This window comes from Clinocottus analis, unplaced genomic scaffold, assembly GCF_023055335.1.
Source record: "Clinocottus analis isolate CAN_PGR_092001 unplaced genomic scaffold, fCliAna1.0.p SCAF_5, whole genome shotgun sequence".
Classification (NCBI taxonomy): domain Eukaryota; kingdom Metazoa; phylum Chordata; class Actinopteri; order Perciformes; family Cottidae; genus Clinocottus; species Clinocottus analis.
In genome coordinates this window covers 8,370,961-8,384,076 of record NW_027176207.1, presented here as the reverse complement: position 1 = coordinate 8,384,076, position 13,116 = coordinate 8,370,961, and the positions used below count along the sequence as shown (strand labels likewise).

Here is a 13,116-nt window from a genome sequence, read left to right as displayed (position 1 = left end):
ACCAGACATAACTCTACAAACATATACTCTATGAGGTGAAGTCCAGACAGTTGCTGACAGAGCAAAGATGTTTTTTTTCTCACATACACTTTTTGTATAATGCCCAGTGGCGATAGCTAAAATGCCTGAATTTCTGCTGAGGCATCGTCTTTACAGGAGAGATGTGGCCTAGTGATGCCTATTCCAAGCTGGGTTACCAAAGCAAGGAACGACTCAACAAAGAGAGAAAAAAGGCCACACGTCTCATGACGCTCATTCAGGAAACAAGCTCTGTTTTGTTTTCTAAAACATACATTACTCTTGTAAATGCGTGGAGATTATTAGCTTCCTCTAAGCAAGTTAGTCTTATAGGATAATGCCTTCTAGGTCACCTGTGGTTTCAGCAGGGCCTTTATGATTCTACTATGATTTTAATGAGGGCATATTTCTGTGTGTGTACACTGGACATACCAGTATTACCCTTGTGGCATGTGAAGAGTTCAACAAGCACATTTAGAAAGGAAGCCATTTTAATTAAAGACACAATTTCCACCACATATTTGCAGTCATAGACAGATTCCCTACTTGAACCCCACAAGTGTGGGCTGAGTCAGCTTGATTGTAAGGACAAAGACGTTGCAGTTTCCGTGGCCATAGTGTGCCAGGATATCTATTGTTCTTAGGTGAGAATAAGATAAATATGTACTTTTAGTTGTCTTTAAAGATGTACTGACATGGCCTCTGTGGTCATGAGCACTATTACAAATGGCAAAAATGAGCTTTTGTTTTTGCATTTTTGTTGACAATTCACAAACCGTTCTCAATTTGAGCTCTGCCTTTATCAAAATGCTCTTTTTTCCTGTCATGTGTATTAAGTACTACAGGTCTGCCTTGATTAGTTCAAAGCAACAGAGCTGCATCTTAATTCTGCCCTCTCTCTGGAAAGGGTCATATTGTTTATTTTCTGGTTTCCCAGCGGCTCCTATGCCTCTTTTCCTCCGCTTTGTTCTGCAGGACTGCTGCAGTGTCTTTCGAGTGCTGAGAGGATACAACATATGCCCAAATAATGCACAGCACTCCCACTGTTTTCCTCCAATAATCACCTTACTATACATTACAAGGTCCTCAGCCTTTCATGCTGCCATCAGTTGTCTGTCTTGGCAATGTACCTGTATTTATTTTAGGTTATTTGTTGAGGTACTTATATAGCCAACCTCTCTATCCTTTATTTATTTTATGTTATTGTTTTGGCAAGTTGTATCAATATATGTATATATATATATATATATATATATATATATATATATATATATATATATATATATATATATATATATATATATATATGTATATATATATATATGTATGTATATATATATATATATATATATATATATATATATATATATATATATATATATATATATATATATATATATATGTATATGATTCTTTACGTAAATATAATCAAATTGAAATGTGTCTGTCTCCATGAATAGATTAGATTATAACATATGACAATTTAATGAACCCCAAGGGGAATGTGGATTGTGGCAACTGTGGAGAAGAGGATACTAAGAGCAAAGAAAAGTGTATGGCTTCTGAAGGCACCAGAGGAAAAATAAAAGTCCTTCATTTGAAGGTGAGCTTATATATATATATATATATATATATATATATATATATATATATATATATATATATATATATATATATATATATATATATATATATATATATATATATATATATATATATATATATTTACAGCACAAATGCAGTATGTACAAAATGTGCATTACTGCAGAAGGAGGAAAGTAAGCACACAGAAATCTGTCAAAATATGTAAATGCATAATGTAAATTAGTCATATGCTGATAATTTCAAAGTTGGAGGTAACATATTTATAGATGCACCTCAAACCACGTATTCAGTTACATAACCAAATTATCACCAATTACCATTCAAAGCTGCACTTATTCGCTGCCCTGCATGCTCTGTGCTCCCTTTTCTGCAGGACTGGAATATTAAGCACAAATGGTCAGGTTGTTAGATACCCCTGGGTGTTCATGAGGTGACAGAGGCCCAGGCAAAGAAGGAATGGCTTACTTTCAATAACTTCACTTGGTGCAACTACAGTCTCTTTTCTACAAATGCCTCATGGGACCACCTTCAGAAGAATAAACTGGAACATTCCAGATTATTAATGTTATGTATAGATTATGTGTGAAATTAGAACCATCCCTCCTTTAGTGTAGAATGCCGTGTGTCAATCAAACTCATATGCTCCACCCCTGTGCAACAACACGTCGGGTGGTGGACTTTTTGTCCTGAACTCGGTCTGTCAGGTAAGCTGTTACCTTGGTTATATAGTGGACTTGTCACGGACCCCGAAAACGGAGCAGCCAATGTATATAATGAAGGCATGAACGCAGGATTCTTGTGACTGTAGGGAAATATGGGCAGCCTGCGAGAAATAACAAGCCTGTAAGACAATACCCAGGGAATCTTAACACAATATACTTTCCTCTCTCCCATGATGCATTGCGCATTTGTAACGTCTGTCAGTTCAGTTATCTTCGATAAGTTATTTCATTGCCATTAAGGTCAGAGACATGCTAGTTGCCGGGATACTTCAGGTGTTTGTAGTTTAACCGACGTGCACAATGAGCAGCAAAAGTTTTCTGGCGGAAATAACCCAAGTTACCGTTGTAACTAAGGCAACCACGATCAACTTGTTTCGCGGGAGAATTAACGTAAAATAGCACCTAAAAGCACCTTGTCTGATTCGCAAGGTTTGACTCATCTCTTGAACATGGAGAGACATAACGTCGGGAAAGAAAGACTTATAGTTCCCACTGATTTTATGTCATCAGCGGTTTCAAGTAAGTTTGTTCTTCTTACTACAGTTATGGTTTTACGTTACATTTGCTCCTAGTTAACCTGAAAGCAAATGTTCACTTCAAGATGCGCTCGCTCACGTCAGCCTACAATATAACTTTAACCTAGCAAACTAGCTTAACACTAAACAACGCTAAGCTGGGCTGCACTTGTCAGCTCTCCAACTAACGTTTGTAATTAAGGATATGTAGAGTATAACGCTGGAGGAGTGAAGTTGTCATGTTTTTTAGTAACTTTCTCTGAAGTTTAGTCTGGCACGACTAATGTTAATGAGTAAACATACATATTACATTGGTATAGTACTAGTCACACGTATTTAGCTCTGGTAAGGCATGCACATACGTAAACAATATGTTATGTTATATAGGGAATATCCAAGAGGACCTGGTACCCCCCTCGCATTTTACTTCAAGTGTGCAGTCTGCTGGAGCACACAAAGGGTCACCAACACCCATCTCATGGATAAACCCAGGCACAACTTCAATCCAATCAAGGGATCCCAGTCCCAACAATCCATGGCTCGCCATCACACAGGCCCAACAGGAAATCTTGGAACTGAAAAGGGAAAATCAAAGGATCCTGATGTTACAAGGAGACAGCCTAAGGGTGAACCATGCGGATCACCAGTCAGACCATAGTGCAAGGTATCCCACAATGTCTACATAGTCAGAAATACCAATATTGTTTAACGGTTATGTCGCATGTTGGGGAACTTGCATGAATAGCTCCATTCCCTCAAAACACAGATGTGGAGAGAAAGGAGAGCAGCGGTCCAGATGGGAGTCTGAGTGGCGCCTGGAGGCAGAGAAGCACAAGGCTGAAGCTGAGAGGTTAAAGGGGCAGGTTGACGTCCTGAAGCAGACTGCTGGGAGACACAGGGAAGAGATGAGAGACAGAGACGGTTTATTGAATAGGTAGAATATGTTTCACAATCAAGTAATTTTACAGAGATTAACAATAAGTCATTTTGAACAAATTTAACATGGCCTAATCTTTGTACGACAGGCCGAGACATGAATCGGAAGCAATGCTTGAAGAGCTATGTCGGGCTAAGACAGAACTCAGCCAAATCAGAGGGGAGCTCACTCGCAGCAGTGCACAGAAGGAGAAAATAAGCTCACAGGTAATTCTATTTACTAACAAAACATTTCATTTTCACACCGATGTTGAAAATGATCATCTGAGATTTACTGGAATCTTATAACTCATTTTTGCAGGCTTTAGTCTGATGTTTTTAGTATAGTCTTAATAAAAGTTTAGCAGTTCTAATTTTGCAAATTTACTGTGATTAGTTTGATATATCCTCAACATTTTGTGTTTGTTGCAGCTGGAAAAATTAAAGAACGAGTCCGGTGAAGTAATTACAGCGCTGAGAAGAGATGTATTGAAGAGCAAAGAGGAAGCCCAAGAGCTCACTCTAAAGGCAGAAACGGGCAGGTTACAGGCTGTGGAGGCCAAACAGCAGATTCTTAAACTATCTCTACAATTGGAGGAAATGCTGAAGAAGCAGGAGGTGGAGGTTTGTGGAGAATGTATAAACTTTTTACATACTGATTTGAGGGATTTGATTTTAAGGCCTGCATCCAATAATATCATTAAGATAATAGATAACTATTTCCATGTTTCTTAAAATGTCCATTATTAGTCTTTCTTCACTTTCAGCTGCTACAGTTGAATGCTTCCCATTGTGCAGAGGTGGGTGCAGCAAGAAATACAAACTGTGAACTACAAGACAGACTTCAATCGATGACCTCAGAAGTGCTTCAGCTAAAAAGCACTCTGGTGGAGATATCTGCTGAGAGAGATGGGCTGAAAGAACATTTAAGGTGCCACAACCAATCTAAAACTAGAGAGAGCTCCACATATATTGCATTCTGTAGTCAGATTCACTTTATTTTTGGTGGGGATGTGTATTTTTCAGCCAAATGAGACAAGCTTTTGAGACCCAATCGGCAACACTGCACAGCCTCAGAAATTACATCGGCCAGCTTTCCCCGGAGAAAAGAGAGAAGGAACAATTAAATGAAGCTGTTGAGGTGAATACAATACAAACATATTGATTGCAATTAGCCTACTGTAAATATATTTACTTTAAAGCAGAGTAATTCATCCCATTATGTGTATACCATTGTCCATTTTGTAGAAGCTGAATAGAGAGAAAGCAGCTCTTCAGATGACCACAGAGCTTTTGACAGTCAGATTTAAGTCTGTAAGTGAGATACTTGCCCTCCAAGAAGAGAAAATGGTGAAGAAGGTGAGTGTCCCTTAACAGTACATCACACATGCATATGCTGGTAACACATGGTGAACAGTAGCACTGCTGCTCGCAGGCTTCCGATGCAGACTAAACAACTACCATCATTGTGAATTGTTGGCTTCAGGCTATACAGTTTGCAAGCATAGTCATATGTCAAAAGTCTAAAACAATAGTCTGAAAATGTAGATGCACTTCTGACAGTTTTCCAAAGGAAACCACAGGGTTTTACATTGATGATGGAGCTGCTCCAGATAGGATGGCAAAGCCCTGAAGGATTAAATCAGGTGGCTGAACACTTCACCTGAGGTGTTCCATCCAAATGTTGTGTATGTACAGTATCACTCTGTTTGGGTTAGTTTTGAATACATGTTAACTTCCAGAGACTTGAGATACATAATCATCAAACATCTCTTATTGTTTTGGTTTTTGAAGATGTATGGTAATACTTCACTGTTGCTTAATTAATATAGCTGTTGAAAGAAAGGAAAACATGTACCCATTGCTCTAAGAAAAACTTCAGTATGCGTTGGAAAACGAGGCTAATTAGCGTGCAATAATTACCCATGTTCATATAAATGCTCATTTGCTGAAGTACTATGTGTGTTTACCATACATGTATGTGTTCCTATAGACCACAGACCCACTTGCGAAGAATGAATCTGAAGGCCTTCAAGTGCTTCGGCTCTGGAGAGACCAAGTGTTTAAGTTGTGCGTCCAGCTTCGCTCAAAGGACATTGAACTAAGAGGAGAAAAGGATCAAGTTCTTTCAAAAGTATTAAAATCTTTATCTATAAATATACTACAGTAAAAAAATGGCCACGGTTTTTAAAGTGTGGTATTTCTTTGCTGTGTTTTAGGTCAAACTCCTTGAGCAGCAGCTCAAGCAGGAGCAGCACCGAGCTACTGTGCTCCAACACAGTCTCGATGACAGGATAGCTGAGCTGGACCTGGAGAGAGTGGGAAAGGAGGTTAGTACACAAGCAAGTGATGTGATTTACGCAGCTGTCTGAAATTTTGATGATGCACAATAAATTTGGTGCTGCTTAGGATAGTGATAAACACTCATGCATTTTTACCACAGCTGAGGGTGCTGACTATATGAAAATGTTGCTAGGTTGAGGTTTTAAGAACAGCAGCTGGTCACAAAAACATCCTCAAAACTGAGCCTCTTATTCGTTTATGACACGTTTTTATTATGTGTAATTTTCTTCCCAGACATTGAAACAGGACTTGGCCCAGGAGCAGCACGAAAACTCACAGCTGAAGTCACAGAGCAAGAGAGAAGAGGCTGAACTAATAATCCTGACAAGGGCAGTTCATGGGTAAAACACATTTATCTGAATTCAAAAATGAGAGGATTAGGTGGTAAATTGAAAGAATAAAAGGAAAAACAGCAGTTGAAAGTGTAATTACAGTCTTTTCCAAACATTGTTTGCTGCACTTCACAGGTTTAGTGTGGCCTTTGAAAGCAAGGTGGCAGAAATGGACGCAGCTCAAGCACGGCTCAGCACTTTCACCCAGAGGCTAACTTTTGCTAAAAGACAAGTGGAAACGATACAAGGTGCAGTCATACAGGAGGTTGCTGGGGAGATCACAGTGCTTCCGTTTGAATTACATAATTCTGGTAAATAAAGTATGTCTGAATGTTTTTTTGTTTTTCAGGTTTGACCATGAGGAGTGTGGCTCTGCAGAAAGCTAAGCAGGCCAGTAAACAGACAGAGCACATTGCTGACAGGTACGAGGTTTCACCCAAACACTCTTTGCCCAATATGGAAAGCCTTCTTTTTATATCTAGTTTCGCAAATACGTATGTCAAACATTACATTACAAAAATAGCTTTTTCATCTAAGTACTCACATGAGACCGAATGCAAGGCATTTCTAAATGGCTGCAGTGGTTTTCTAAGAAGGCGTTTCATCATTCTGCAACTAACTGCCAATTACTTTTTTAAATTAATTGGGCTTAACTATTGTGATCAAAAGCCAGCCAACCCAAAGTATTCAAACTGTAATGTGAAATGAAGAACGTCAAGCATCTCTTTGCCGTTTTTAAGCTGTAAACAGCAGAAGTTTTAGTGTTAAGTGAATTCAATTAATCATTACTCAGATTTGGAGTGCATTAATTATGAATATTGATTGAGTCCGAGAACCCTTTCAGCATTAATTCAGAGATTTAGTCAGAGTTGTTATTACAAGCTTAATGTTTATACTATTCAAAGACGGACATAAAACCAGAAATGGTCATACTCTGTAAGGTTAATGTGGTTGAAATCAATATTGCATTACGAATAAGAATAATTTTCTGATCAATATATCACAATCTGACATTTGTATACAAAGTCATTCTTACCAGGGCTTGGCTTCCACTAAGCAGTTCCTTCGCCACTTCTCTGCTTTATTTTCTGCTCCTTTATTTACTCTGCCATCTTGTCTTTGTTGCCCTGCAGCATCACAAACCTTCAGACAGAGCTTAGTGTGGTGTGTGAAGAGAGAGACAAGCTCACACAGGAGCTCAAAAGAACCCCGGAGCTCATCGAGAAAACTCTGGCTGATCTGAAAGAACAGTGTGAGCACCCCTACAACTCCCAACACCTGATTTATACCACGTTATCTGATGGGTATCTATTTTGGAAATGTATGTGTCTCAGTTCACCTTTGTACACCGTCCTCAGATGAAAGCAAACTGAGGCGGCAGCAGCTGGCGCTGGAGCAGAGCTGTGTGGAGGTGCGGCAGGCTTTGGCTGGCAGAGAGGAGACCGAGCAGAGCCTGCAGCAGATCCAGACCCAGCTGGAGGAGAGCAAGGTCAACCTGGAGAAACTCCGCTCTGAGCTGCTCAGCCAGCAGGAGCACAGCGAACGTGGTGAGGCAGGAGTGACCGTAAGACACATGACTGTTTTCAAGCCTTGACTTATCCAGGGAAAGCAAACTAGGCACTCCTGATCTATTTCAGAAATGCCCTTCGTCGCCATTTCCAAATAGCCACACCTGGCCGCTCCGCTCTCCTCGGTAGCTTCATCGGAGCAGTTGGGGGATTAAGTGACATTTTGAAGAGCACCTTGACTGATGATCAGGGAGTGTTACTGAGTTTTCCTTTTTCCCACAATGTCCACTTGGGAGCTTCTTGGCTTTAAACCTTCTTTAAAGGTCAAGTGTTTCTTCAAACAATAGTCAGGTGGCCTATATGTACATTGAAGAGGCTTGGCGTGCTGTTCATACCAACCCTTATAAGAACTCTTACGAATGTGCTTTCAGTCTAAGTGATGGAGGACAAAGTCCATTGTCCTTATAGTATAAAGCTTATCTGAAGAAAATATGAAGCTTGAGCAGTCGGACAAATCATCTTCTTAAGTTACAGTTACCTGTTAACAATTCCTGTGTTTCCCTGTTGAGTTACAGGACAAAAATAAAAAATATATATATTTTGAAAGAAGATTTTTCCCCAGCAACTGTCTGTCTGCCATTTGGTGCGAGACTGACAATGTACAGTTGGTACACTGTCAAAACAATGTATTTAAGTTGTGGGCCTAAAAAACAAACACAAATAACCTGAAGGCAGAGGGGAACTGTAGAGGAAGGTGATTATTTTATTTTTCGGTTTGTTAGTAGTATTGATCCCTTTTGTATAGATGTCATGAAGAGATCCGTTGGTAATATAAAAATATTTATTATAGCAGCTTAATGATGCAGACATCAAATCCACACTAATAAATTTAATTTCCTTTACATTTAAGGTCTTGAATTGCTTCACTGTATATTCCTCTCTTTGTTGAACAACAATATAAACAAGTGTTTGCCTCGTGCTAAGATAAAAAAATATTGAATGAAAGTCCCTTTTCTGACCTTTTAGGCTACCGCCACCTTGCTGGGGCTCAGTCCTCTACGTGGTTGCATCGCAATAATTGAGAAATTGGAAATTGATTTAATCACCTTTGAATTTGTGAAGGTCTTGCTTGTCAAGACATGTGCAAAGAAATGCCAACTAACCCAGTGTATTCCCTGTGGTACATAGTAATGGAGCATTAGATTCTGTTTCTTAGTAAGAAATATTGTATTGAGGAATGGTTCATTTCTTGCTTCCCCTCAGCCCTGCAGGAGAAAGTGTCTGAGCTCGAAGACTGCTGTGCTGAAAGGCTGAGAGAGATGGAGGTTCAAGTCAATACGGCCAAGAGAGAGCACACCAAAGCAGGTAGCGGGATCAGTTTAGCATAAGGGGGTGAAGTCATATCTGTAATGCAGACTGTGATCTGATATGATGGGAATTGTTTACACAGTATATAGCAGCATTTCCCCGTGGCTTTCAATCTGTCTGTACTGTCTCTTGCAGTTATGACTTTGCGGCAGTTTGAGAGAGAGTCGGCAAGGAAACAGGACGAAATGAAAGAAACCCGACAACATACAAAGAGGGAAGTCCAGAATAAACAACTGAGGGAGACAGCGAAAAACACACAGCCACCATTTGTAAGACGTTTTAAAGCCATAAACACAGTTGAGAAAGATGTTGTCATTTCGGCTGATGCTGATGACCTCTTATGATCTGAATAAATTGCAGGCCACTGTTGCTGCTGAAAGAGGGTTGACCAGTGAGTATACAAGAGCTCACACAGCAGCTAGACAAAACTCCTCTGCTCCCATTGAATATCGAAAACCCCCATCAGAGAGGAGTCATTCTGTGGTTCCTGCAGACGGTAGGTAGTGTTCTAACTCCTTATGCGTCAGACACATCCTCACATTTACATAAACGTGACTAATCTGACCACTGGCCTGTCTGTACCCTGTCAGGGAGGCTCCTGTCTGTTTTGGAGGAGCTCCATTCTCTCAGTGCTGCTGTGGTAAACAGCTCTGAGGACTCTGCGGAGGAGGAGGGACAGAATGACAGCGTGGGACCATCAACAGGCAGACCGCACAGCTGATACCTGATGATGAATCACTGGAGCCAGTAAAAGCACCTTTCATTTGTACAAAAGGTGGGCAGCATTAACAAACACACAGTCAGTGGAAACAAATAGTTTGAGCCAAACATCAGAAAACCATGCATGTCACATTGCCACCGAGTGTACGACAACAACGTTAGCTGTCTAGACGCATGATGCTTGAATTTAACACAGATATAAATTCAAGTTTTTTTAAAGGTTTTAATGTGTTTTCAGAGTATATCTCCAGGATGACTTTTAATTATAGACAATATTTCAAATACACTAATAGACAGATAATTTCACTCAAACATTAAGGTGAAAGGAAAGGTTGAAATGTTTATAAAAATATCTGTAGTTTCAGTCTCAGCATTATCGGCTTAAGACCACTCTTGTTCCACATGTCTTTGACTTGTTTCAAATTCTATTTCCCTTTTTATAGATTGGCTTTCCAGTTTATATTTTTGCTACATGTAATATAAGATAATTGTTATGACGATTAACAGTTAATGGTTATGACTTTTTTTCTTATTTTTTTGCTATTTTAAGCGAAGGGTCCAATACTGTATGACATAATCAGTGACATATCTACACAAAAATCCAAGAACAACCTGAATATGCCCAATTCTACCTTTGTCCTTTTGGAAGTCTGTTCTGTTGAGGTCTCTCTGTAGGTCTGAGTATTTATTTGTTATGCAACTAATTTTCAGTGCAACTTAATAAAGTATTTTTATATTCTAATTGTTGGGTATTTTGATAAATATTGATGAAGCAACTTATGATGTGGTATGACTCGATTCATTACTCCCTTTTTATTTTCAGTGGCATAGTCCCTTTGTTATAGTGAATAAGTTTTAATCCAATTGCTGCATCGGACTTCTTTATATAACATATAGAAAACTTGGAAGACTATGATTTCCTGCTGAAGAAATCAATATTTTCTTTCCTTTTTAGAGAGGTGGATTTTAGAATGATGCTGAATTTGTAGGATGGATGATGATAAACATTATGATGAACCAGATAATTGTGCTATTTGTCATGTTGTCATGAGTGCTAATACATTTTGCAATAAATAGTTCAAAGTTTCCAGCCTCCAGGTAAAAACGGCTCACGGAAAACCGAGGAAGAATAGAAAAAAATGGAGTAGGAAGTCTGGACTTTATTAGTATTTTCAAAGAGCATCAAAAAATAATTTGCAAGGACACACTCAATGCTGGAGAGGTGATTCTTCATGGCAAGCAGAGGATAAATGCATAAAATTAGACTATATATCTATCTATCTATCTATCTATCTATCTATCTATCTATCTATCTATCTATCTATCTATCTATCTATCTATCTATCTATCTATCTATCGATGGATATAGATAGATATATATACTGGATTTCAGCAGTGCACTGTTGCTTATACAGTATCTGTTAAAGAGTTTGCAGTACAGTTTGCATTGTATATTAAGCCTCTGTTACAATCAATGATGTCATCGATGACAAACTCTAGAAATCATGTATGGTCTAAACTTACATGCATCAAAATGGATCATCTTAAAGGAAGGTGCCATCAAATGTAACCATTCTTTGTCAATTGGTGTTTGTGTACTTTAGATCAAATTATGCTTCAATATCATACATTCAAGGCAGAATTCTTGTCAATATAACTAATATGAATAATTTTTAATCATTACAGCAAATATTAAATCAAGCCTACTGCTTAAAGAAAAAGAAATGGTTAAGCAGATCATGTGTCCTCATGTGCAGTTCATCACCAGCAGAGGGCGGTGTTGTCAAAGGTGAGAGCAGAACATGCAGTGTTTTTCTGCATTCTTTTTCAAAGTGCAGTTTATTCAATGGAATATAATTGAAGAGGGTGAAGCACAATAGGATTTCTATTGGTTAGACAGCGTGGGCGGCTATGTGCTCATGTAGTGAAAAGGATCAACCAACTGTAGCATCAGTACTTAACTTAATTCTTGCATCAATCTGAACAGTAAACCTGTCCAGAACCATTTAATGTTGTACTGTGTTTCTCCATAAACGGCCAAACAAACATGAGAAAAGGATTCTGGTGAAAAACGTTCAGGATGATGTGAAATTCTTGCGTGTCGTAAAGATAAATGTCACGATATTAAGCCTGAATAAATGCATTTATACATCTTCCCTGCCTCAGCAGTGTGGAGAGAGCAAATGAACATCGTGGTTAACTTGATGAATAATTTAGTAGAGCATTGCAATCCAGACAAGAAATGAAATAAATGAGGTAATAAAAAACAATCAATAAGCTCCAGCTGAATTTTTATTAACAATTCAGAATGAATGGTATATAAAATTTGTGATTCAAACAAACAACCAACTGTGTTTCGACATGTCTAACTCCAAGCTGCACTAACATGGGGGGTTTTGTCATGAAAATGTGTGTTTGCCTTTTAATCGAGATTGCAAAGTAATGTCGTGTGCTTGTGTATGAACCCTCCTCTCTCTGATTCTGAGGCGGATACTGTGCTGTCACAGTGCAGCGTGTCAAAGCCAAACATCTGCTGTCATCGCTCCTGCCCGTCACCGAGTGTCTGCGCCAAAGCACATGTCTATACTTATTTTTTCTGGCGTAAACACAACGTCCGAATCTGCAGGTCCTTTCCACTGATTGGAAGTTGTGGAATACATTTTGCCCTTTCCCTTAATGTTGTTGGTTTGTGTTCAAGACATGATTTATGGCCTTATTATTGCTACACCTTATGGTATTGTGTTAAATATTCATGAGACAACATATAGAATCCAAAATATTACAAATCTGTTGCGAGTGTTAAGAGAGTGCTGTGTTGTCCTCCACAGGGAGAAGCATCTGCTGGAGGTCAGGTGCTCTTTGCAAAATGCCTGCATGGTCCAGGTGACCAGTTTCCTGTTGCTAGATTATGTTGATGATATTCAAGGCACAACTTCACAGCTTGTTGCTTTACTCTTCCTGGCTGTCAGGTGTTCTATCTGTGCTGCTCACAGAGCAAACTTACTGCATCGCTAACTGGCCAGAGCCAAAGTCGAACTTCACACCACGTCTTAAGCGTTGCGGAAACTTA

The 13,116-nt window shown here is 39.0% G+C and overlaps 1 protein-coding gene across 2 annotated transcripts; it reads left to right on the top strand.

The window, feature by feature from the left end:
- The first annotated feature begins 2,543 nt into the window (after positions 1-2,543).
- Positions 2,544-11,751, top strand: cchcr1 (coiled-coil alpha-helical rod protein 1). 2 transcript variants are annotated; one of them, XR_011079944.1, is made up of 20 exons: positions 2,544-2,864; positions 3,248-3,524; positions 3,627-3,794; positions 3,886-4,003; positions 4,208-4,399; positions 4,543-4,706; positions 4,802-4,916; positions 5,024-5,134; positions 5,769-5,909; positions 5,995-6,105; positions 6,353-6,459; positions 6,586-6,698; positions 6,800-6,872; positions 7,584-7,702; positions 7,809-7,997; positions 9,222-9,323; positions 9,462-9,595; positions 9,687-9,822; positions 9,917-10,101; positions 11,733-11,751. XR_011079944.1 is itself a non-coding variant. In XM_068599720.1 (19 exons), the coding sequence occupies exons 1-19, from the start codon at positions 2,795-2,797 to the stop codon at positions 10,045-10,047; spliced, it is 2,571 nt and encodes an 856-aa protein (XP_068455821.1). In that variant the 5' UTR covers positions 2,544-2,794; the 3' UTR covers positions 10,048-10,788. The 2 variants fall into 2 exon arrangements, 1 of the variants encoding a protein (XP_068455821.1); XM_068599720.1 differs by lacking the exon at positions 11,733-11,751 and having other exon boundaries at positions 9,917-10,788.
- Positions 11,752-13,116: the final 1,365 nt, after the last annotated feature.

Excerpts from the sequence above, each read along its gene's own strand:
- cchcr1 (XM_068599720.1), top strand. The coding sequence starts at position 2,795 with ATGGAGAGACATAACGTCGGGAAAGAAAGACTTATAGTTCCCACTGAT. Across the intron at positions 5,910-5,994 it reads AGGATCAAGTTCTTTCAAAA|GTCAAACTCCTTGAGCAGCA; the intron begins GTATTAAAATCT and ends GCTGTGTTTTAG. Across the intron at positions 7,703-7,808 it reads GGCTGATCTGAAAGAACAGT|ATGAAAGCAAACTGAGGCGG; the intron begins GTGAGCACCCCT and ends CACCGTCCTCAG.